Genomic DNA, 25,950 nt, shown 5'->3' on the forward strand with positions numbered 1-25,950 from the left:
TATTGAAAAATTCCTCCTCTCCTGAGCTATAAGAATGCTGTTTTTACTAAGAATAAACGAGACTTGATCAGAGCACTGTCTTGTCTCCATTCTTTGTGCCTCTTGCCCCTTTCTCATCCTCACTCCCCCTCTAGGGTCCTCGTTGCTCGACCTGCGGGACGGGTCAAGTGGCGCCCAACGTGGGGCCCGAGAACGGGGGACTCAGTGAAGGACGCCGTTCGAGGAGCCGGCCAAGTAGAGAAGAGGAAAAGGCTACGCGGGAACCTGCCGCGCTGACCTCACCTCGGTAAGTGAACGGCGATCATGGGGCAAGAAATGAGCCAACATGAGCTTTTTGTTGAACAGCTCGGACAGGCATTAAAGGCACGAGGAGTAAAGGTTAAAGTAAAACAGTTACTGAAATATTTTGATTATATCAAAGACTTATGTCCCTGGTTTCCCACTGAAGGGAACATTGATCCACAACGGTGGAAAAGAGTAGGGGATGCCTTAAAAGACTTTTATGATACGTTTGGTCCGGAGAAGGTTCCTGTAAACTGCCTTCTCTTATTGGAATCTAATAGATGAACTCTTATCTCAAAGACATAGTGATCTGGTAGTAGCTAATGTAGTAAAAAAGGGTCAATATATCTTAAAGACAAATCATAAGGAGGAAAGTAGAAAAAATAAAGGAAATGACAGCCGAGAGGAGGATAATTTAATATCTCTTGAAAATGATGGTGAGGACGAAGTAGTTAAACCGAAAGAAAAACAGGACAGTCCGAAGTGTAAGCCGTCAGAGTTTCAGATTACAGAAGGGGGAGCTGCGGCACCTAAAGAAGTGTCGGTGAAATCAAAAAAGAAGTCATATCCAGACCTATCAGAATATACTGCAAATCATTCTGACGAGGGAGAGGTTAATTGGGATCGCTTGGCAGAAGAGGCAGCCAAATACCATAACCCTGAACGGCCACCTCTGAAAACAAGGCCACCGCCCTATATCTCACCCTCCGCTCCCCCTTCTGCATACCCTGTTATTAATCCTCAAGAAGAACTGAGGAATAAAATTGAATATTTAAAAGAACAAATACAATTAGAAAAGGAGCATCAGGAATTAATAAGACAATTAGAGGGGCTAAAAATAGGAAAGCAAAGAAAAGAACTTGAACCCTCTGTAGAGGGCCCCCAAAGCCAGAGGCCCCCAGTCAGAGGAGCGGCCCCCAAACTTCCCCTTCAGTCAGGACTAATACCAGGCTTGGAGGAAATAGAGGCATTTCCAGTGTCGGAAACAGTAGATGCCCAGGGACAGGCCTGGCGACACCACACTGGATTTGATTTCAAAGTCATAAAGGAATTAAAAACTGCAGTAGCTCAATACGGAGCCACGGCTCCTTACACTATGGCCATTTTAGAATCGGTCACAGATCAGTGGCTCACTCCAAGTGATTGGCAAGCATTGGCTCGAGCGACTCTAGCTGGAGGGGACTATCTCCTATGGAAATCAGAATATGTAGAAATCTGTAAGGATACTGCTAGATGCAATATGCAGGCAAATAATGGGTGGAATTTTGATATGTTAATTGGAGAAGGCAACTATGGAATTAGTGACAATCAAATGCAATATGATCCAGGACTTTTTGCTCAAATTCAAGCAGCAGGTACAAGAGCATGGAGGAAGCTCCCCACTAAGGGTGATATGAGCTCCTCTCTCACCAACATTAAACAAGGACCAGATGAGCCTTTTGCAGATTTTGTCCATAGACTCATTACTGCAGCTGGTAGGATTTTTGGTAGCACTGACGCTGGCACAGACTTTGTTAAACAATTAGCTTTCGAAAATGCGAATGCTGCCTGCCAGGCAGCTATTAGGCCATACAAAAAGAAAACTGATTTAAGCGGATATATACGCTTGTGCTCTGACATCGGAGCGGCCTACCAACAAGGCCTTGCCATGGCTGCAGCAATGCAGGGTTTTACTGTGAAGCAGTTTCTAGCTCAACAAGGGAAGAAAAAATGCTTTAGTTGTGGAGAAACTGGTCATTTTGCAAGAAATTGCAAAGGGAAAAAGGAATCTAATAATAAAACTCCAGCTCCAGGGTTATGTCCCAGATGCAAAAGGGGAAATCATTGGGCAAATGAATGCAAATCTAAAATGGATGCCCAGGGCAACAGTTTGCCACCTATACAGGGAAACGGGAAAAGGGGCCAGCCCCAGGCCCCCAAACCCAAACAAATCTATGGGGCAGTAAGCTTTGTTCCATCAACCAGCAATCCGTTTCAAGCCTCCTCAGAGCCACAGCAGGAAGCGCAGGATTGGACCTCAGTTCCTCCACCCATACGGTATTAACCCCAGAAATGGGGGTTCAGGCTCTTCCCACGGGAATATTTGGCCCTCTTCCCGATAATACCTTTGGTTTAATAATAGGCTGCAGTAGTTCGACCATGAACGGTCTGCAGGTCCCCCCAGGAGTCATAGATAATGATTTTGCCGGAGAAATCAAGGTCATGGTTTCCTCCCCTAAACATATTAACACCATTGCTTCAGGCCAAAGATTTGCACAATTACTGCTCCTGCCTTTACTCTCTACTGCCAATACTGCCGTCTCGCAGTACAGAGGTGATCGTGGATTTGGGTCCTCTGACGTTTTTTGGACTAAAATTATTTCAGCACAAAAGCCCACTATGCTACTATGGCTAGACGGCAAGGAGTTCTCTGGCCTAATAGACACTGGGGCAGATGTTACAATTATAAAAAGAGAAGATTGGCCTGAAGCCTGGCCCTTAGACACAACCATGACTCATTTAAAGGGAATAGGACAAAGTCAGAATCCTGAGAGAAGCTCTAAATTATTAACTTGGAAAGATCAGGAGGGAAATCAAGGTACCATCCAACCATATGTTATAGCCGGTCTACCTATAAATCCTTGGGGAAGGGACCTCCTATCTCAAATAGGGCTAATAATAGGAAGTCCCAACACCACGGTCACCGCCCAAATGTTAAGAGCAGGATACATACCAGGTCAGGGACTAGGAAAGAATAGCACAGGTATAACGGCACCTATAAACACTCCTCCAAAAAATGACAGAGCAGGTTTAGGCCATTTTTCTTAGGGGCCATTGACACTCCTGTGGCCCATGCTGAAAAAATTACTTGGCTCTCCGATGAGCCAGTATGGGTCGATCAATGGCCTCTTACTAGTAAAAAATTGCTAGCCGCACAACAGTTGGTACAGGAGCAACTCAAGGCTGGCCATATTGTCCCCAGTAACTCTCCATGGAACACCCCTATTTTTGTTATCAAAAAGAAATCAGGCAAGTGGCGATTACTACAAGATCTAAGAGTAGTGAATCGGACTATGGTGCTCATGGGAGCCCTACAGCCAGGGCTCCCTTCACCCGTCGCCATACCATTAGGCTATTTCAAAATAGTCATAGATTTAAAAGACTGTTTTTTCACCATTCCCTTGCATCCGGAAGATCAAAAGCGCTTTGCGTTCAGCCTGCCAGAAACAAATTTTAGGGCACCCATGAAAAGATTTCAGTGGCGTGTCCTGCCCCAAGGGATGGCAAATAGTCCTACTTTGTGTCAATCTTTTGTAGCCACAGCTCTACAATCTATAAGAAACCGCTGGCCTAACATGTATATAATACATTATATGGATGATATATTAATTGCAAGCAAGACAGGAACTGAAGTTTTAAAATGCTATGATGAAATGCGCATTGCTCTGCAAAACAATGGTTTAGAAATAGCTCCTGACAAGGTACAACTCACTGACCCGTACAATTATCTAGGTTTCCAATTAAGGGGGTCCCAAGTTTCTTCTCAAAAATTAGAATTAAGATTAGACAAACTTAAGACACTGAATGACTTCCAAAAACTTCTAGGTGACATCAATTGGTTAATGCCCTATTTGAAAATCAGCAAAGGGGAACTTAAGCCACTATATGATATCCTTCACGGGGACGCTAATCCCACATCCCCCCGTGAACTCTCCCCTGAAGGGAGACAGGCTATACACAAGGTTGAACATGCTATTCATTCCCAGGCTACTACTTTTATAAATTATGACAAACCTCTAAAATTTATTATATGTAAAACAACACTCTCCCCTACAGCCGTATTTTGGCAAACAGCACCTCTTATGTGGATCCATCTACCAGCCACTCCTAAAAAGGTCATTGAACCATATTATCAATCTGTAGCTGAGCTCATTATAAAAGGCCGTGATCAGGGTAAATGCTATTTTGGCAAGGAGCCAGACATAATAATCCAACCCTATAACCTTGATCAAATTAATTGGCTCATGCAATCTACTGATTCTTGGCCCATTTCTCTGGCTTCCTTTAAGGAGACGTTAGATAATCACTATCCTCCAGACAAACTCCTTAATTTCGCTAACAGGCATGAGTTTGTTTTTCCCCTACGCACGGCATCACAGCCAATAGCAAGTGCCTTGTTAGTATTCACTGATGGGTCGTCCACTGGCAAAGCAGCTTATACATATCTAAATAAAGAGGTATCATTTATGACCAAAAGCACCTCTGCTCAAATAACAGAGCTGCAAGCAGTACTGGCGGTTTTTTCTGCTTTCCCTGACCGTCCGCTTAACATATACACTGATAGTGCTTACATTGCACACTCTGTACCCTTACTAGAGACGGCTGGCCAAATAAAGAGCACCTCCAATGCTGGAGAACTGTTTAGACAATTACAAAAATTAATCATTCAAAGGTTACATTCATTTTACATTGGATACTTACGTGCTCATTCCGGATTACCGGGTCCCCTAGCTGAAGGGAACCAAAAAGCTGATCTTGCCACCCGAACTCCCCAGGTCTCTCAATTATTTGTGGCCAATAACAGCATTCAGGACAAACTCGCTGCTGCACAAAATAGCCATCAACTACATCACCTTAATGCAAAAACATTACGTCTTATGCATCACATCACAAAAGAACAAGCTAGGCAAATAGTAAAGAATTGCCCATCATGTGCTATCCATTTACCAACCCCTCATCTAGGAGTAAATCCTAGAGGGCTAATTCCTAACGCTCTATGGCAAATGGATGTTACCCATTTTTCTGACTTTGGCAATCTTAAATACATACATGTTACTATAGATACCTATAGTGGATTCATTTTTGCTTCCCTTCAAACGGGCGAAGCCACCAAACATGTCATTAGCCATATGCTGGCCACCTTTGCAGTATTAGGATGTCCCCAACAACTAAAAACAGATAATGGGCCAGGATACATTAGCTCTAATTTCTCCCAGTTTTGCAAACGTCTCAACATCCAACACATTACAGGTATCCCTTATAATCCACAAGGGCAAGGAATAGTAGAAAGGGCAGATCAAACTCTTAAAATTACTTTAAATAAAATAAAAAAGGGGGAATGGTATCCCACGAGGGGGTCACCAAGAAACATCCTTTCCCATGCCCTCTTTATACTCAATTTTTTAAATTTAGATGCTAGTGGCCAGTCTGCAGCCACTCGCTTTTGGCAAACCGAAACTGAAAAGCAATTCGCTTCGGTCTTGTGGAAAGATCCACTAACTAATTCCTGGCATGGCCCAGACCCAGTACTTATCTGGGGCCGAGGATCAGTGTGCATCTACTCTAAAGAAATGAAGTCCGCCAGATGGCTACCGGAACGTCTGGTTAAACAAATAAATAGCAAGTCTGACACAATAAATAACCACAACTAAACCCAGGGATAAGGATTTACCCTGAGGAAAATTTCCTTATTTTCTATTTCAGGACATGTTCAAGAAGAACGTAATCCTGCTGCTCGGGGTACTACTGCATTTTTGCCCGGACATAGAAGGTGGCCTTGGGGGGCCGCAAAATGGAGATCCCTACCTTGCATTATTCGGGCCCCCCTGCAGCTGTGGGGGAGGTATTGCCACCAATTACGCCACACCCAGTCACTATACCAAAATTGTAGATTGTGGCACAAAAAAGGCCTATCTCATATATGACATGACCTTTGCAGGGGTCTCTGAACAGAGGTGGTATTGTGTAAATAAGCCTCCTGTCATACCCGCTACCAATGGCAAACCAGGAGAATGTCCCAAGGAATGCACCACCATCTATAATCAGATGCATTCTACCTGTTATGAGTCAGTACAGGAATGTACCTCCTCTAATGTCATTTATTTTACTGCCATACTGCAAAAAGTGCAAAATGCTATTGACCAAGGAGATTGGGGGTCCAACCCTTCACCAATTGGGTCTACTAAGTATCTACAGGCCTCTTGCCAAGGCACTGTTGGAAAGCCAGTATGCTGGCATAAGAAGGCCCCTGTACATGTTTCTGATGGTGGTGGTCCTCAAGATAGAATAAGAGAAATTGAAGTGCAAAAACAAATAGAACACCTCATAACAAGCCTGTATCCAAAAATCTATTACCACCCTCTGGCGCTACCTAAACCACGGGGTATAGATCTAGATACCCAGACCACTGACATCTTGACGGCCACCCACGGAGCCCTTATCATCTCCAACCCCCAACTAGCTGCAGACTGCTGGCTATGCATGACTTTAGGCACGCCTATGCCTCTAGCCATTCCTGCGGATATCATCACCTTTAATAAGTCTCATCAAAATTGTAGCCCCAGCTTGCCCTTTAGAGTACAGCCCATGTATTTTCCTGCTTCCCTCTGCCTCCAAGGTAAGTCTCAAAATAATAGCTTTGATATTCATGTTGGATTTGTTGAATTTGCTAACTGTAGTAGCATAGTGAACCATAGCAACTCCCTCTGCCCAGGCAAAGGGCAGGTGTTTGTTTGTGGAGGAAATTTAGCATTTTCATCCTTGCCCAACAATTGGACAGGAATATGTGTCCTAGCTACCTTATTGCCAGACATAGATATAGTTTCCGGAGATGACCCTGTTCCCATTCCCAGTTTTGACTACATTGCAGGTCGCCACAAAAGAGCCGTATCTTTCATCCCCCTATTAGTAGGGTTAGGTGTTTCAGGGGCATTGGCCACAGGGACAACGGGGTTAGGAATTGCAGTTCATTCCTACACAAAGCTCTCTAATCAGCTGACGATGTTCAAGCTTTGTCCAGCACCATTAATGACATCTAAGATCAATTAGACTCCCTAGCTGAAGTAGTTCTCCAAAATAGGCGGGGACTAGACCTACTTACAGCAGAACAGGGAGGAATATGCTTGGCTTTGCAGGAACGTTGCTGCTTCTACGCCAACAAATCAGGCATCATCCGAGACAAAATAAAGCAGCTACAGGAAGACCTAGTGAGGAGAAAAGAACTCTTCGAAAATCCCCTGTGGAGCGGACTTAATGGAGTCCTTCCCTATCTCCTTCCACTGTGAGGACCTCTCATAGGGCTACTCCTGCTTCTATCCTTAGGACCTTTCCTTTTCAATAAGGTGATGGCCTTTATCAAGCAACAAATAGATGCCATAAAAATGCAGCCAATACAGGTCCATTATCACAAATTGGAACAGGCTGAGACTGCAACTTACTATGATGCTCATACACGTAACTAATGCCTTGGTGAGCTGGACTGGACAGTCAATGACGGGCAACCGGAGACCACACACATTGCCAGCCGCCACCTAAGACAGGTATCTGGCCAAAAAATGAAGCTGCCCTAGATAACCAATGATGGGTAAGGCAAGGTTAGCTCCGTGTGGCAATCTCCCGACCTAAGACAGGCGCAGTCCCCGCAAGGCTCTCAGCTTAAATAAAATAAAAAAGGGGGACCTGTGGGGAACTAAAAAGTTCCTCGGCTAAAGTCTTGCTGACCGGCATCCTAAAGTTCTGCTTGGCATGGCCTCATTATCCCATAACAGTTGTCTGCTCCTAATTAAGGGCAACTTCCCTCTTTCTCTTCTTGGGAGTTGCTGTCCTTCATCTTAACTCTTATCTGTTAGATAACGCCCCAGCTGCAGCTGCGCTCCTCCCTATTGAAAAATTCCTCCTCTCCTGAGCTATAAGAATGCTGTTTTTACTAAGAATAAACGAGACTTGATCAGAGCACTGTCTTGTCTCCATTCTTTGTGCCTCTTGCCCCTTTCTCATCCTCACTCCCCCTCTAGGGTCCTCGTTGCTCGACCTGCGGGACGGGTCAGGATATTTGGTCTCTGGTGCAGTTTGCTAGAATACCTACATTGAAGCTGTAAGCAGACAAGGGCCTGGCCTTAAGTGGGTCTGCCTGGGGCCAGCCGTAGTGTATGGATTCTTGACTTCATGTAGGAAAGATTTCACAACAGAAGTCAGGTGACTGAAGATATATTTATTAAAGTTAGGGACAATGAAACAAGGAAGGGCTAACTATAGAAAAAGCAACAGGAGAGCCTAGGCTGGGCTGCCTTAGCTCACTGGGAAGTCAGAGAAATGGGGGCTGTGCAGACAGGTTCAGGGGATCATCCTGGGGCAAGCTGTCAGCTGCCCATTGCCTTAGTTTAGGACACAAGTACCTGTGGGGAAAGAAGTGGGCGGAGGTGAAAGGGGAAGGGAATGGCGAATTGGTGTCCTTTGTCTTGAAGATTTTTCTTTCTTCCAGGTGGGAATCTTAGGGGAGGGTTTCAACAGAATATTCATCAGTTCTCCCGCTGTGCTCTTTCAGGGTCATGGTCTCCACTTATTGGTCAGTGACAGAGCAGGTGGTCTTTAGTCATTATAGCTGGTCCTGGTGTTGCCCACCTGGTTTCATTCCTTTTCTGGGCCTGGAGCTGAAATAAAACTGAGGCCCAGATATTATCTCCAGGGAGAAAAGGATACTCTGAGCACTGATAGGCACTGGGGGGCCTTCTATCTTGAAGATACTCTCCACCTGGTTGTAAATTGTTCAGCTGTGTCCCTGTGCCACTTGCTAAGGAATTTTCCTAGCTTCTTACTATCCTGTCTTAAAGCCAATGGATGCACATTCTATTTGCATTATTTAATGACTCATTTCCCTGATTTCTTCCTATTATACACTCTGCACTCTATACTTTCCCTTGCTATGTAGTTATGTATTCTTTATCTGAAGGCAGACAATGTGCTTTCACTCAAGCCATTGTATTAGCCAAAAAGTCCATTTAGAGAAGATTAAAATTTTGTTTTCATCTTCACCAATAACTTCATTGATTTGGATATTTTGAATGTTGGCTAGCTGCCACATAGTGTGATTGTTCTCAATTAATGTCTCAATTTGATTGCTATCATCTTCAACAGGTCAACCCCACAATGGAGCACCTTCCAGTGAGAAATCTCCTGTATGCAACTTTGCAAAAAACTATTGACTTGTTCGATCAGTCACAGCACCTTCTCCATAGAAACTGCACAAATCTTTGTTTCAGTTGTGTATTTACTTTTTGATATTATAAAGCATGTCAAAAATGTTGTGTGTTTTCTTCCATCTTCAATATTAAAATGGCTACACAAAAATTCATCAATTTTGATTTTTTAAAAGTATTTTAGTTTTAGAGAGAGGGGGAGGAAGAAAGAGATGGAGAGAAACATCACTGTTTGGTTGCCTTTCATGCACCTCCAGCTGGGGACCTGGCCTGCAATCCAGGCATGTGCCCTGACTGGGAATCGAACTGGCGACCCTTTGGTTCAGAGACCAGTGCCCAATTCACTGAGCCACACCAGCCAGGGCTGATACATAAATATATTTTTTAATGTATGCTGATGACAGCTGTCACAATACAACTTAATAAAATTGCTTCTAATGAAATTAAGACAATTAAGCGCTACTACAGCCATCTTATGGGAAAAAAACCAAACGAACTTTTTGGCCAACTCAATGGTTCTTGTTAAATAAAATTGACTGGATTCTTTTTAATTCTGCATTTTCCATGGAATACGTGACAATCAACTAGCTGTAAAAACACATGCTATCCAATTTAACACTTTTTCTTCAGACATGTGAGCAAAGTGATTTCTATGGAACAAGAGCCAGATCATACTTGTAGGTAGAATGAAGCAGTACTAATTTAAGCAAAACATTTAGCTAGCTCCTTAGCCTTTCAAATTGTTTTAATTTCAAATAAGCAATTATTCAAGATTAGATCATAAAAATATGCTCACAACACTATAGATATGCCACCCCCCCTTATCTGTTCTAAAACCAGGTGCATCAAGAATATTTGCTGACTACTCTTACTCAAACTACAACTCCAGAATTATGATAAAGTTGCCTCCCACTGCAGAACTGCCAAATTAGTTTCGACAATTTTACTTTTCAAGTTGACAGCATTAAAATACAAAGTTGTGCTAAAAATTTCTAACACTTGTGCATGTAATGCAATCCTTTATTAAAAATCTTCAGAGCCACACATTTTTCCACTCTAGAAATAGCTTGGGTTCACGTTACTGGCTGAAATACAAGGCCACTAAATTTGGTACAAAAAAAAAAAAATCATAAATTTTCATCTTAGCATAGACAAAATGAGGTATCAGAAGTTTCCCCCAAATAATTAATGGAATAACATATTACAATTAATTACAAGCCAGGTCATGTCACAGTAACAGCCTTTACTAACCAGCCTTCCCTGATTAAGTTGATTCAACTCCACAATGATTTTTCTATCAAGGATCTAATCAGTTTGATTTATGCCCCCTTACACCTTTTAGCAAACCTTAGACCCTTTTTACTGGTCCACCTTCTGATTTTTCCATTAATATTTAAACCAGAAGCTAGGAGGTTCTTACCCGTGTGCTTAGTGCTTTCAAACACTAGAAAACAATGCAGCCATCTTCCGACCATACTTCAAACTGAATGCAGGGAGGTGGGCCACATTTTAAACGTTTTCTGTAAGTGTAGAAATAATTAAAACCAAACCCAAATTGCTCCAGTTGACTGGCCCTTCAAACTCTCTTCTATGTAAGAAAGCAGAAGGGGGTTGTCTTGACACATTTTTACTCCAACAAGAATACAGGGTATATAGACATAGACAACAGTACGGTGATTACCTGAGGGGAATAGGAATGGAAGGCGGTAGAGGGTATTAAGGTAATAAGTGGTGACAGGAGAATTGACTTTGGGAGGTGAACACACAATCCAAGATACAGATGATTTATTATAGAACTGCACACCTGAAACCTGTATAATGTTATTAACCAATGTTACTCCAATAAAGTAATTTTTTTTAATAAAAATAAATATATAAAAGAATACAGGGTATAAAGTAGCTCCAAATATTACCCCACACACATTACAAGCCAAATAAGTACCCACTGAAAGCAATGATTGTGATAGTGAAGTCATTCAACATGTTGTTCTGCCAGATACTGAAGATTCTGGGCTAAGTGTGCTGAAAACTGAAAATGTATTCAAAGCTACTACCAAGTGAACCACCTTAATATAATCTACTCTTCTTTATATTCCATTCCAGATTTAGTTTTAATAAAGTAATGCAATTACTTAGGGGAAAAAACCTTTAATTTAAATTCTGATCTAACCATAAAATGCACTTTTATAACACGGCTGAATTTAGTACAAGCTATAAATATGTTAACACTGAAGTTTCAACAGAAATCTATTACGGCCCTTTAGAAAAATTATTTCAGGAAAGAAGCCATTTACTGCTGTGAGGTTAATATATTAAAAAAGCACACTTTTTACTGATTTCATTAGAAAATAATTTGTTATAATACTTCTCATAAAATTAAATGTTTAAAAATTGTGTGTGGCTTTGTAGCAATTACAATTTGCAATGAAAATACTAAGCCAAATCTTTTTTTTAATTTAATGTCACAAATTGTGAACAGAGTAGGTGTATTATATCTTAGTTTAAAGTGGAAGATGGTAAAAACTAGATGTTTTCAAGTTTGAATTGCACAAAAATAATATCAGGGAAAAAACATTCAGAGCCATAGTTACTATTTTAAAAAATATTCTTATATTAAAAACATTAAATGAATCACAAAGTCAGACAGTATGGAATTTTTACACGAACTTCTTTTGTATTTCAATATTTATTGAGGAGTGAATAGGAAACTACTGCCAGACATGCCAACAACACTTCACATTCAAGGGCTGCTGAAAAGCTTTCCAAACTGAGCCACCACATAAGCTTTTGGGAAAAAGAACTGAAAGTAAGATTAAGTATGATACCTTCATGCTTATTTTTATCTTCAGCTTTTTTTCTCTCCCCAATTTTTGGATCTACTAGTTTGTTGGGTAGGTTTCTTTCTACTTTAACACTAGGTTTATAGCAATTTGTTTTAACACACACCTATGCTGAATAATGGATCTTAAAGCTGTTTGTCTTAAATTTCCTTATGTCTAACGAGAAAAATTAACTTCCCTTTCACCTTCAGATGGGTAGGTAATAGCAATAGAAAATTACTTTTCAGTGCTACTGGAGGGCTTCCGGGAACTTCTTCAGTGGTACGATAGAAATCCATTTAAACACCATTCTGAAACCCAGTGTTTCTCTTTCGATTGTTGTGGCTTTGCAGAAGAATGGCCTACACATAACTCAACTATTCTTTTTCTCAAAAACAAAACAAAGAAACCTAAACAAAATGGAAAACGTTTATTTGGAGTTAGTTTTCTGGTGGTGATAAGGTCCTTTAAGCAGAGTTCAGGAGCTCCTGTATGGCCGCCTGATGCTCAGGACTGAGGTGTGCTATGCATTCAGTCCACAATCCTCCAGAAGCCTAGGGAAAAAACATTTTCACTGATTTAGATTCGGTAAGATGGTCATTTGGAAGTATTTTAATAATCATCAATTGGTAGACAGTGATAATTCCAAAATACTTCCTTCCCAAGTATATTAGTTTGAAAGGTATCACTGTAAAAATAAGAAATCTGTCCATTTCTTTAAAGTTTATTGTACCTACAGTAAGTTTTCTTCATTTTTGGACCACTAAAGCTACAACACGTAGACGACATATTCAAGTAACCAACACACACGAACTTAGAAAGTCATTTAAAAATGAGACTAGCTGCATCTTTTTTTCTCCACAGATACATAAATTTATACATGATGACTATGTGCTAAAAACACACCAACCAAAAGGTTCAAAATATCTTAAGGTGAAGAGAAAGGTTTTAGTTCTTATATATAATGAGAACATATAGGTAACTATAATCCATTCGAGGTCTGAAGACAAGAGAATGTAAAAATAAAATTTCTGTATCTCATTAGATTTATAATTACTTCTTCTAATAAAGAATAGAAAATCAACAATGAAAACACCAAACCATATTATTTCCCCCTTCACCAATTTAACTAGATCACCTTACCTGTACCTGGCGAACTACGTTAGCCAGACGTTTGGCACAAGGATCCTCATGTTTAATTGCCTCATGCATTTCTCCTTCTGCAATTATACTGAATATTTTGGGCAGATTGGTATTGTTTGGGCCAAGAACAATTGGGTGATTACTGATAAAAGAGAAGAAACCCATTATAAATGAAAATTACAAAAAGAAATCACTCAAGCACTCATACTTTCCTATACCCTCAACACTGAATTTTGTTATGGTTTTAACCAGACTGATTATGCACTCACTAAAATCAATCGTCTTTTTAAATTTAGTAGGAGGAAAATCAGCTGATTTTATTAGTTCTTCAGTTTCTTCCCATATAAATTTGAAAAAATACTTGGCTCATCTCTCAGGGCTGTTTTAAGGGCCGAAAAATAGAATCCTCTAAGTACTTTAAAAATAATGTGACTTATTAAAAAAAGGTATTAACAAGAATAACAGCCCCCCCCCCCCAAGAAGAATAGCTTCTTAATACAAATTTCACTTACATACTGCAAAAATATTCTAAAACAAATCAAAATGATAGATGGGCATTTTGAGATAAGCCAGGAAATAAACTCCAGGCAGGTCTAATACAAAGAAATGTAACAGTAGTAAAATTTAACTAGATTTCCAGAGCAGTCATTTCCAAGAGAGGTGATAAAACAGGAGGAGGAAAATGGTCACTTCAGAAGTAGAAGCAGAACCAGTTAAGGAGTACGTATTCTCCAGGATGGCTGTTCTCAATGGGAAGGCTCAAACATAATTATCTGTGTGAATGTGAATTTACAGACATGAAGAAATATGACCACTGGTCTATTTCTATAACTCAGATGAGTGGTTGTAGCCCCTGGATTTATTCATGAACTAAAAGAAGTAATATTTAAGGGAACTTGGATTCAGAAAAACAGACCACCAGAGAACATGCTTTTAATAGCTTCTATAACCTCCAAGTTATTGCAATTCTTAGATTTACTCATGAGCACAAAAGAGCATTAATAATGCCAAGACCCAGGGCCAGATCTTGATTACCCATCTGGTATACCTCCCTATATCACCGATTCTTGAATCTGAAGAAAACCACCAGGATTTCATAGGAAAAAAATAATGGTACAAACAATATATTGGGTTGGCCAAAAAGTTCACTTGGTTTTTTCTGTAAGATGGCTCCAATACCCCATTTAGTTGTCTTTAACTTCACTAAAAACAATTTTGTTAGATTGTATTGTTATAGCTATCAATATCAGTGTGCATTAAAAAAAAAAAACAACATAGATGAATTTTTGTGCAACCATTTTAATATTGAAGATGGAAGAAAATAAGCAACATTTTTGGCATATCATGCTTTATTACTTCAAAAACGGTAAAAATACAACCGAAACGCAAAAGAAAATTTGTGCAGTGTATGGAGAAAGTGCTGTGACTGATCGAACATGTCAAAAGTGGTTTGTGAAGTCTCATGCAGGAGATTTCTCGCTGGACAAAGCTCCATGGTCAGGTAGACCAGGTAAAGTTGACAGTGATCAAATCGAGACACTAATTGAGGACAACCAACATTATACCATGTGGGAGACAGTGGACATACTCAAAATATCCAAATCAATGAAGTTATTGGTAAAAATGAAAAATGTGTCTCTATTTTACAAAAAAAACAAACCCTAAATGGACTTTTTAGCCAACCCAATACTTCAATCTCATCCTACTAATAAGTAATAGTCCATTATATATCAGTAAAATGGAAATTAAAAAAAAGTCTAAAGCCAAATGAATGAATGAATGAAGTGGGAGACATAACATTAAAAGGAAACCTTAAAACATCATATTCTACAATAAAAAAATTAATTAATTTAAAAAACATATTCTATAATGCCTCATCTGTTTAATTCCATAAATAACCCAAATTTATTATGAGGTAATCTTAACTGTAATAGGGTTTCTTAACATGATTTATAAGGACAGCATTATTACAAACCTATAGACTGGAAGGCTGTGCTCTGGAAGCACCGGTTTTATGTGAAGGGGAAAGAAATAAGGTCTATCTGTCCTCTTTCTTTTTGAAAAATATTTGTCTGTTTCTCTATCTATCTACCTATCTATCTATCTATCTATCTATCATCATCATCCATTGAGCAAAGGAAAGGGAGAGAGAGAGAGGAAGAGAAACATCAATGTGAGTGACAAACATTGACTGGCTACCTCCTGTACGTGCCCTGATGGGGGACCAATGTACTGACTTGGAATTGAACCTGCGAATCCTCACTTTGTGGGACAATGCCCACCAACTAAGCCACACTGGTCAGGGTTGTCTTCTTTCTTACCTTTCAATCAAATCGCACAGATAATTGAAAGTCTGAACAGCCTCTTCTTTATCTTCATGTAGTGGAAGCCATGACAACCAGTGTGGTAGGACTTCTTCAATGTTCACACAGTCAGGTTTGTACTTCATAATTTTTCCTACTGCTGAGATGCAGTTCTCTGTAGCATTAACATTTTCTTTGGTCTTAGAACCGACAGACTGAATAACTCTTACCAGCAGTGGGAGTGCTTCTAAAATTAGCATTTGAAAAAGGCCAGTTATAAGCTCACATTTTTGTGCATATGACAATAAATTTCTTTTATCTTTGATCCAGTTATTCGTTATAGTGAAGAAATGTTAAAGTGTAAGGAATGTTTTGTTATCTTGTCTACAGAATGACAGACATATAATGGAAGGGATACTCCCAACAGAGTCAGAAGTACTAGCATTTTACTAACCAAGAAGTTAGTAGCCTCCAAATTTACGCTCCTGGTCATCTAAGAGTACTTATGTTTTTTAAAGCCACCTAGCTATATTCTTGTGCTAAACTTACAAGGGACGTACAGTATATCTTAAAAGTCCTGTGTCAGGGCTGTGGTATACCTCCCAAACCTAAAATGAAATCAAGGTGGGGAGGCTCTGATTCATTCAGATTTCATTTCCATTTCTATGAGACTAAGGGTTGTAAATTGTTAATCTGTAAACTACAGATGGAGTTTTTGAAAAAGGGAGAGACAATAAAGCGGCAATAGATAGATAATGTTCAGGGGCATGGAAGGGAGAATGAGGTAAAAACAAAAGGAATGCCTGCAAGGACATGCACGTAAGCAAATAAATATCAGTACCTGTACAAAAAGGACGGTAGTTATCTCCCCCATACTGTGCCATGACTCCTAGGCCATACGCAGCTGCTTGCCTTACTTCTGGGCTGCTGTCACATACATACTGGAGCATTGGCCTTAAGAAATATTCTGCATATTTAAATGAGGCTGGACTACAGTGTTCTATAACATCATCAAAGATGCACAATCCCCATTGTCTGTCTGGCCATGGTCTATGCGGACACTACAAAAGAAACACTGTTTTAGGCTTTGAATACTGAAGTACATAAAAATGTACAGAAATAAATAGTCACTATAGACTATTGCTTACACAAATATTCCTGGTACAAGCACGGACAATTTAGCAATGACCACTTACAGATTTAAATAGGTACAGGTTTAAAAAAGACTTGTGTGACTTGTTACAGAATTTCACAATCTGTCATTGCCATATGCCAGAAAGAACTGACAGTGGCAACAATGTATATACATTTACTTTATATTAAAAAACACTGAAACATGAGGCCATCATCCAGAATCTGGCAGGAATGGCCCCTCCATTGCCTGAACAGCCTGCTCTCCAGCTGAGATGGACCTCTGTTCTAAGAAGTGCTCCTTCCCAGCCTGGTTTGATCAAACTACATAATAAAAGTGTCTTCCTACACAAAAACAGAAACAAAACAAAACAAACAGAATCTGATTACTGGGCATACACAACAAGGGTCATAACTAAATTTTTGAGGGTCCAGTGCAAAAAATGTAGTCATTCTGTTTTCACTTACTAATTTAGTAGGCCATAGATAATCTGAGATAATAAAAAAAAATTACTCATGTGTCTTTAGAATGTGTTATGATTTAATTAAATTATGAAAAACACAATTAACAAACTTCAAGCATATAAAGTGTAATAAATTTGATGAAATTAAAGATACACAGTGGAAAACTGTGGATTTCTAAGAGCCATTTTCACTTGAAAGTGTTAAGCTTTCAAATGCTGTAATGAAAGAATTCCAGATCAATTATCTAAAATAACTGTCAAAGAGAGGCACCACTTACAATTAGGTTGACAATTAATGGAAGGAGCTGTTCAAACCATGGTAACACCTTTTCTTTGTAGCTACTGAATATTGAGTGTAAAATGTCTGACACTTTGGTCAGAATATAAACATCATTATCATCCTAAAATAAAACAAAACACACCCTATGAATTAAAAAGTTTCTGCATTATTATTAATGGTAACATTTATTTTAAAAAACCTAAGAAATTTAGAAAATTAAAAATAATTTATTTTTTATTGTATTTTTTTTCAATTACCATTTATCCCCCTTATATCCTCTTCTATCTTTATACACTCCCCTCTCCCGCTGCAATCAGCACACACTCATCATTTTTCTTAAGGGCATAGCAAGGATCTAGAGGCTGAGGTTACCTCACTAATTGGGTGTCATGTCTTTTACCAACCTATGGAAAGATAAATGTGTGTCGCCAGTACTGCACTTACTGCAAAGACTTTTCTTGGTACATACTTAAAAAACATATGATCAAAAATTATCCCAAGTTTCAAAGTTCTGAAACAAGTTTTTACTTCAGTGTTGTTGTTTTTTTCAAGAATGTTTGAATTTTGGGGCAGGATGCAAATGATTTGTGTACAGCAAGTTGTAAGCAACCTGCACAGAATTGGGATGACCTGCACATGTCAGCACTGGTCCACCAGGATGGCCAAATGCCACATATTCTGGATCCTGAATACACAATTGAAGTATGTGTGATGGTGTTAAGTGGTTTGATGAGGAGAACTAAGTAACAAGGTGAAGAATAATTCTATCAACCAGCCCATGGGTATTATTTACTAGAAGGAAATTTACATTATTCTGTGGTCCATTACAAAGACAGCTGATGTTATAGAAAGATCTGGCCTATGCCCTAAGTCATCCAGAGTGTATGGCTTTAGGCAGTCATTTAACATCTGAGTTTGAGTTCAAGTATCTTAAGATAGTGAAAGCACCAGCAAATACAAGCGGTGCTATAAGGAGTATGTAGAAGGAAATACTAGGCGAGCTTCGAAGTATTTTCATGTGGGAAGTATTGTAACAAAAACTAACACATAGCGAGATCCAAGATGGCGGAGGAGTAAATGGAAGCTACACTAACCTCCTCCCAGGACCAGTCTGGGTTTACAACTTAATTTTGGAGAAATCATCTGGAACAACCAACGAACACTAGCTGGAAAGAAGTCTTATAACCACGGAGAGACAGAAAAGGCCGCTACATCACAACGTGACCGGTAGGGAGTGCGGAGACGCGGAAGGGCTGGCTGGGCTCACATGGGTGGCAGCTGAAGGGACTGAGAAACAGCTCAGCAGCCGGGGATTCCCCCTGAGAAGGGCAGGGTCTAAACCCCCAGCTGGGCTTCCCAGCCTACAGCAACAGAGTGGAAAGTAAAACAGTATCAGCTGTGAAAAGCGAAAAGCCACAGGGTTTCTTGCTAGCCGGAGAGAAACAGCAGGAGAAAAAGAGCTCTTAAGTGGATCACATACGAAAATATTTTGGCCACCACTTACCCTGGGCCCAAGCAGAGGGAAGGCAGAGAGGACTGGAGACACTTGGGGAGAGTTTGGCACGGTGGCTTTGAGGGAAGAACTGGAGGAGCAGCCGACTGGGTCCCAGTGCTGACTCATCCCCAGTACTGCGGGTAGACCATTCCCCTCCAAGTGGCGTCAGCCTGAGGGGAAGCAAAAGCCCTGCCGACGGGAATTAAGCTGCCACACCCACAGTCCTTAAGCCTGACAGCTAATCACAGATTGAGCAGATTAACAATCAAAGAAGACAGACAACAGCAGTAGATCCCTGGAAGTCTCCAACAGGCTGCCTAGGGCCAGACTGGTACATGATCTGATGCCACCAGAGGCAGATCCAGGAAGTGCAGATCATTCTAGGAAGCACCAACAAACAATAGGAGTCAAAAAAATGGGGAGACAGAGAAACAACCTCCCATCAAAAGGAAAGGTGGAATCCCCAGAAAGAGTGCTAAATGAAATAGAGGGGAGCGAACTATCAGATATGGAATTCAAAACATGGATTATGGAGAAGCTGAATGAGCTCAGCGGAAACTTCAAAGAACTCCAGAAAAACTACAAGGAACTCACAGAAAATTACGTGAGCATGAAAAAGGACATAGAAGCTATCAATAAGAGCCAGGAGGAAATGAAGAATACGATCTCTGAATTGAAGAACACAGTAGAAGGAATTAAAAGCAGGCTAGAGGAAGCAGAAGATCGGATCAGCGAGCTGGAGGACAACCTACACAAAAACTCCCAGACAATGCAACAAAATGAAAAAAGACTGAACAAGACTGAAGAGGTTCTAAGACAGCTGCAGGACAACATGAAACGTAATAATATCCGTATCATAGGAATTCCAGAAGGAGAAGAAGAAGAGCAAGGGATAGAAAACCTCTTTGAAAAACTAATGACAGAAAACTTCCCTAACATGACGAGAGAAAGAGTCACGCAAGTCCAGGAAGCACAGAGGGTCCCAATGAAGATGAACCCCAACAGGCCCACCTCAAGACACATCATAATTAAAATGGCAACATTCAAAGACAAAGAGAGGATCCTAAAAGCAGCAAGAGAAAAACAACTAATAACATACAAGGGTACTCCAATAAGGCTATCATCAGATTTCTCAGCAGAAACACTACAAGCCAGAAGGGAATGGCAAAAAATATTCCAAGCAATGAAAAACAAAGGTCTACAACCTAGAATACTATACCCAGCAAAACTCTCATTCAAAATGGAGGGTGAAATAAGGAGCTTCCAAGACAAAAGAAGGCTAAAAGAATACATCTCCACCAAACCAGCAATGCAAGAGATGCTAAAGGGTCTGCTCTAAGAAGATAAAGAAACAGAGCGAGACAGAGAAGAACACAAGTACAAAGGGGAAAAATGACAGTGAATAAGTACTTATCGGTAATAACCTTAAATGTAAATGCATTAAATGCTCCAATTAAAAGACATAGGGTAGCTGAATGGATTAGAAAGAATGACCCACATATATGCTGTCTACAAGAGACCCACCTTAGAACAAAAGATCTACACAGACTGAAAGTAAAGGGATGGAAAAAAGTATTTCAAGCAAATGGGCATGGGAATGACTGGGAATGACTTTCAAAGGTAATAAAAGCCCGCGAAATAAAAGGCCTGCTGCCATGGTTGGTTGTGCGGTCCACAGCAATCTCTCCAGGGAAAGAATGAAGGTTGTTTTCCTGAAAGATGGCTAGAAGGGACCTTAAGGCACAATGGAAAACCAGAAAGACTTGGAAAGGACAGGTGTGTACAGGCAAGGATGAATGCCAGGTATGTGGCCCAGCTTCTGTGCCCTGAAGAGCAGACTGAGGGTCACCCTAAATGTTCCTTGGGTAAGTTCCAGCAAAACAGAACTAAAGATCATAAGTGATCATTTGCTGCTCTTGTTATGTTTATGCAAACGAACAGGATAAATTAAAAATGGACTTAATGTAGCCCCTTTAAAGACAAGGAGAGTAATCTTAGGGAGAAAAATCATTATTCAAGGAAAATCACAATGATCAGTGGCAGACTGTAAAGTAGGGCAGCTAACCGTCTTAAAAGTTTCTTCTCACTTAAAAAATGGTTTCACTTGAAAATTAAACCATATCTGTGATATCACCAAAGAGATTCAAGTTGCAGGCAAGTAGAATGTCAAGTGCCTTGCAACTGGATGTCTTCCCAATAAGACAGTCTTACAGATTTAGAGACTTGTTTGTTGGTTATGTTACATAAATTAACATGTGTTTTCTGTTTTCAAAGGGCATAAGCCTATGACCGCATTACCTCAGTGATTGTCTGTACGCAAAAGGCTCACTTAATCCTCTCTGCAGCGCTGCCTCCTGAGACTCAACGGTTTGGCTGAACTAAATGGCTGGGTTGATGAAGAATAGGGTGGTCTGTGGGCTTCACTTTAAAACTGAATTCTCTTTTCTATCCTAATGGCTTGGACAGAAAGGGCCCAGAGGTCTGAGAAGGGGGAAACATAAACTATTTCCCTCAGCCCAAACTAAATATAATGGGCAAAAGGGTTTTGGACAGGCGAGATGTGCCTAGCACACCTTCCTCCAAAGAAGCCCCCCCCCCCTTTTTTTTTTCTCCTAATGTGGAACATTGAAAAATTAATCCCTGCCTTTTGTCACCTAGTAGTTATGGATTGAATGATGCTTTTTAACCCTTTTTGCCAAATCTGTTCCCCCCAGAACACAACAAGGATGCCAACCTGCTAAACCAAGCACGCCGTTGTCCGGAGACAGCCAACTGACCTGGAGTCTGCACAATCCTTCCCCATGTGGGAAGGCCACCCTCCCCTCCACACCCCCACTATTATTAGGGATTTCTGGACCCAAGGGTAGGTAGGACGACGACCATGTCCAGCTTGAAGCAGCTAGAGGAGCTTGAGACCTTCGCCCATTGTCCTTTACAAGATTACAAAGGGTCTTAATATCTGAGAGGGAGGGATAGTTATTTTTTACGAACCATGGGTACGGACTTGGGGGGGGATGCTGGGGGAGGGAGATACTGGGTGGAGGGGAGTAAAGGGGAAAAAATTGGAACTACTGTAACAACATAATCAATAAAATATACTTTAAAAAAAAAAAAAAAAAAAAAAAAAAAAAAAAAAAACTAACACATAGCATCCAAAAAACAAATCAGCTAATTTCAAATTACTTATTTCCTAAATTAATGAATAAAATACCCATTAAATTCTTCTGCTAAAGATTACTGATAATTACATCAGGATGACAAATTCATGCATTAGAAATTTAAGCATTTAAAAATCTTCCAGGTGCAAATGTTCATGTAAATTAAGTTCTGAAGGGAATAATTTACCTCATCTTGTAGTGACTCTTCCACCTGTTCATCATAGTCTTCATCTTGTCTTTTAACTAAAACACATCCAAATAAATGTCTTTTTAAATGGTTGCCAAAATGGTCAAGGATTACATTCAGAAATAGAATCATAAAAAAGTTACCTTGCCGCAATTCTTGATTTTTAAAATGTTCTTCGAGTTTAGCTTTCAGTATACCTCCCAGTTCTTCAAAGTGTTCATTATTAAGGCATCCATCTCCCATTACTTCAATGCACTAAAATGAGGTTGAGGAAAGAAAGCAAGTAACAAGATTTTAAGAGTCAAAAGTTAAACTTCACTAAGAATCATATGGAATCAATGAGAAAAATTAACCTAACTCAGTACCTGGGAAACCAATGATTAGATGAGTAGATATACTTGGGTTTTTTTTTTCTTTTTTGGATTTATTATTTTTCTTTACATTTGTCCCACTTTTCCTCCCATTGCTACCCATCCCAGTCCACCCCTTCTCCCACAGTCCATCCCCATCCTTTTGTCCATGACCATGGGTCATTTATATTAGTTCCTTCTCTCCCTCACTACCTCCCCCTGGTAACTGTTAGTCTGCTCCTTGTTTACATGCCTCTGGTTCAATTTTGCTCTTTTGTTTGTGTTGTTCATTAGTTTCCTGTATTAGGTGATATTATGCAATTTTAAGTGGGATTATTTAACTCATTTCTTCCTCCAGTTTTTACTAGTGCATGAAAACATTGATTTTTGAACATTAATTTTGTATTTTGCTGCTCTAATGCTTTTATTAATTGTATTAATATTTTTGGAATCTTTAAAAATTTTTTCATTGTTTTTGTTACAGTTGTCCCTCTTATTCTTCCATTGCTCCCCCACACTGCACCCACCCCTCCCCCCACAGTCAATCTCCACCCTGTTGTCCATGTCCATGGGTCATTTATACTAGTTCCCCAACTAGACACTTGGCCTTCTTATCCCCTTCTCTCCCACTCTCCTCCCCCTGGTCAGTTAGTCTGCTCCTTGTTTACATGCCTCTGGTTCAATTTTGCTCTTTGGTTTGTGTTGTTCATTAGTTTCCTGTATTAGGTGTTATCATATGGTATTTGTTTTTTGTTGCCTGCTTTATTTCACTAAGCATAATTGTCTTTAGTTCCATTCATGTTGTCACAAATGGCTGGAGTTTGTTCTTTCTTTCTGCTGCATAATATTCCATTGTGTAAATGTACCACAGTTTTTTAATCCACTCATCTACAGATGGGCACTTGGGCTGTTTCCAGCACTTGGCTATTGTAAACAGCACTGTTATGAACATAGGGGTGCATAGGTTTTTTTGAATTGGTTTTTCTTTTTGCTAAAATGCCAGTATTTTAAAGAGAGTTTTAGGAACTTTTCTTTTAAACTTGTCCTCAGCATATCTTAAATGCCAGGCTTTATGGTAATTGCTAAGGGTTCAAAGATGGAACAGACCAACTAGCATCCAGTAGCTCAATTACATATAGCATCCAGAAGCTCAATTATACATACATACTCTGTAAAAGACAGTACTAGAGAAAAGTCTGCCATAAAAGGGCATTAGAGGCAGAGAGAATGATATGGGCAGACATGGGAGCATGCATTCTTTGGGAAAATAGAAAGAGATTTTGAAATACAGGAGTGTAAATGAGGACATATAAAGATTCTGAATAAATTTTAAACCAAATTGTGGAACAAGCTATGGAGCTATGAGCAATGGGGGTGACCAAAAATATGGGAAAGTGAGTGATTCAAAGGGCAAGATAATACTTGAGAAAAGGAGAATAAACTGGAAGGAAAAGAAAAAGCAACTTCTGGAATAGACCAGCTGAGGCTATTTCAACGGCACAAAGGAGATAAAGAAATAGGGGGAAAAAAGAGGAATTTAGGACACTAGGACAGAAACTAGATGTGAGTCGGAGATGATACCCAAGCTTCTGTAATCAGATTATAGGTAAATGATGGTGGAAACTAATCAAGACTGGAAAACAAGAGAAGCTATTCTTTAAAAAAAGAAAATGACAACACCAAAATATTAAAATAAAAAAGAAATGAACATATTTGGTTTAAAAAAATTGTTATAGCACATACAAAAACTCCCCAAATGTATTTAGCAAGACTAATAAATGAACACACAACCTTATACATACTTTTCAGAGAAAGATATTTACCTTTGCAAAAGAATGCATTATTTCTGAGAGGACATCTGAATCTGGTTCTGTGCCAATGGCCTTGATTAGAGCATCGCACATAAAATGCCACATCTGTGTGAGATACTCAGGACCTCGAACTCTTGCACATTCCAAGAGAAGAGGCATGGATTCTGCTGCGGCCACTCGAACACGTTTTATTGTTAAGGAAATGTAATCATTATCCTCAGAAGATTGCTTTTTCATTTTGCTTACTTAAATGTTAAAGTGATCACTGAGTTAAAAGGAGTGCTAGGCAATTTGTTTAACTTCTGTTTAAGACTGCCATCGAAGAGCTTGTGTTAAATATATTGTGTATATAAAAACAGAAGTCTTCCCTGCTCCTAAGACATAACCTCCTGTTTTGTCACCTATAATATAGCAAGAAAGAATCTCAAATGAAAACCAGTAACATAAAAATAACTGTGAAAAGATCTGGGACCTTTGGATCTCTTCCTCTACTAGCTTTTTCAGTATACAATAAAGATGAAGTTGCCTCTCCTTACCTAACACCACTTATAAAGTAAGGTCTTGAGACTTCCTCTTAAAAACAATTGTTTTGTCATCTTGCATCATGGGAAGTGTCTGCCAGGCAAAAGCCACTTTCTGTAAAGGATGTCACCCAGAATACTGCATAAGGAACTACAACAAAGGGACTCCAGAGACAGAAACCTGGGTGTGGGTCGGGACTCTACCACTCTATTGAGCTATTCTTTTAATTTTTATTTTTAACCCATCTATAAAATTTTGTGCATGCGTGTAAAGGCATAAAAATGTACCTATACATATTAATTACTATCACTAGGGTGAGGAGTAAAAACATTTAACATGCAGATTTACCAAGAGATGTTTATCTCCAAAAGTTTCACTCACATTTGAAATGTGGATTCTGTGCTACAGAAAGGTAAGTATCAGTGGGTTTCTAATCTATTAAGAAAGATCTTACTTTTTAAACATTACCAAGATATTTGGGAAAAGTAGCATTTGCTAATAAAATAGTAATCCTTAAAATCCTTCAGTGGGTCATAGAAAACTACCAACTAGAGGCTAGGTAACATTTCTTTTTTCATATTTTTGGCACAAGTGAAACAAAGAACCAAGTTTATAACCTGAAAGTACAGTTAGTGCAAATAAAAAAAACAATGGTGACGTACCCTTCAGTTAACACAAAGTCTAGTAATACTTGAACAAACTACAATTTAACTAAATCTAGACACACTTTGTATTAAAAAATTGTAGGATATCATCGTGGAAATAAAATTTCAGTAGAGGGACCATCAGTTTGACAACCTGTTCAGTATATTCCACAAAGCCTTCTTTTAACTCCTTAGCATAGCAAACCTGAAACCAAAGTATTGGAAAAGAAACCAAGATCCATGTAAGTTTATAGGTATTCTTATTAACAAACAGCAAAATCATAAGGACCACAGAATGTTGTATCCTGACTAGAATTACATTTAATAAATGCAAACTGTCAAATTAATCTTCTAACATACAATAAGTGAATGAATGAATGAATAAATAAAAAAAAAAGAAATGGAAA

General features: G+C 39.5%; 1 protein-coding gene across 1 annotated transcript in view; it reads right to left on the reverse strand.

The window, feature by feature from the left end:
• Positions 1-11,885: 11,885 nt before the first annotated feature.
• IPO5 (importin 5) overlaps positions 11,886-25,950 on the reverse strand; it is a 48,358-nt gene continuing 34,293 nt past the window's right edge. The window contains exons 18-26 of the mRNA XM_090258005.1: positions 25,652-25,748; positions 24,390-24,562; positions 22,360-22,471; positions 22,217-22,272; positions 17,375-17,497; positions 16,343-16,562; positions 15,520-15,748; positions 13,199-13,340; positions 11,886-12,609 (exon numbers count right to left, since the gene is read on the reverse strand). Coding sequence (XP_090114131.1) covers positions 12,523-12,609; positions 13,199-13,340; positions 15,520-15,748; positions 16,343-16,562; positions 17,375-17,497; positions 22,217-22,272; positions 22,360-22,471; positions 24,390-24,562; positions 25,652-25,748 — 1,239 coding nt within the window. The 3' untranslated portion in view covers positions 11,886-12,522. The remainder of the gene's footprint in view (positions 12,610-13,198; positions 13,341-15,519; positions 15,749-16,342; positions 16,563-17,374; positions 17,498-22,216; positions 22,273-22,359; positions 22,472-24,389; positions 24,563-25,651; positions 25,749-25,950) is intronic.

This window comes from Furipterus horrens, unplaced genomic scaffold, assembly GCF_987537825.1.
Source record: "Furipterus horrens unplaced genomic scaffold, mFurHor1.1.pri manual_scaffold_12, whole genome shotgun sequence".
Classification (NCBI taxonomy): domain Eukaryota; kingdom Metazoa; phylum Chordata; class Mammalia; order Chiroptera; family Furipteridae; genus Furipterus; species Furipterus horrens.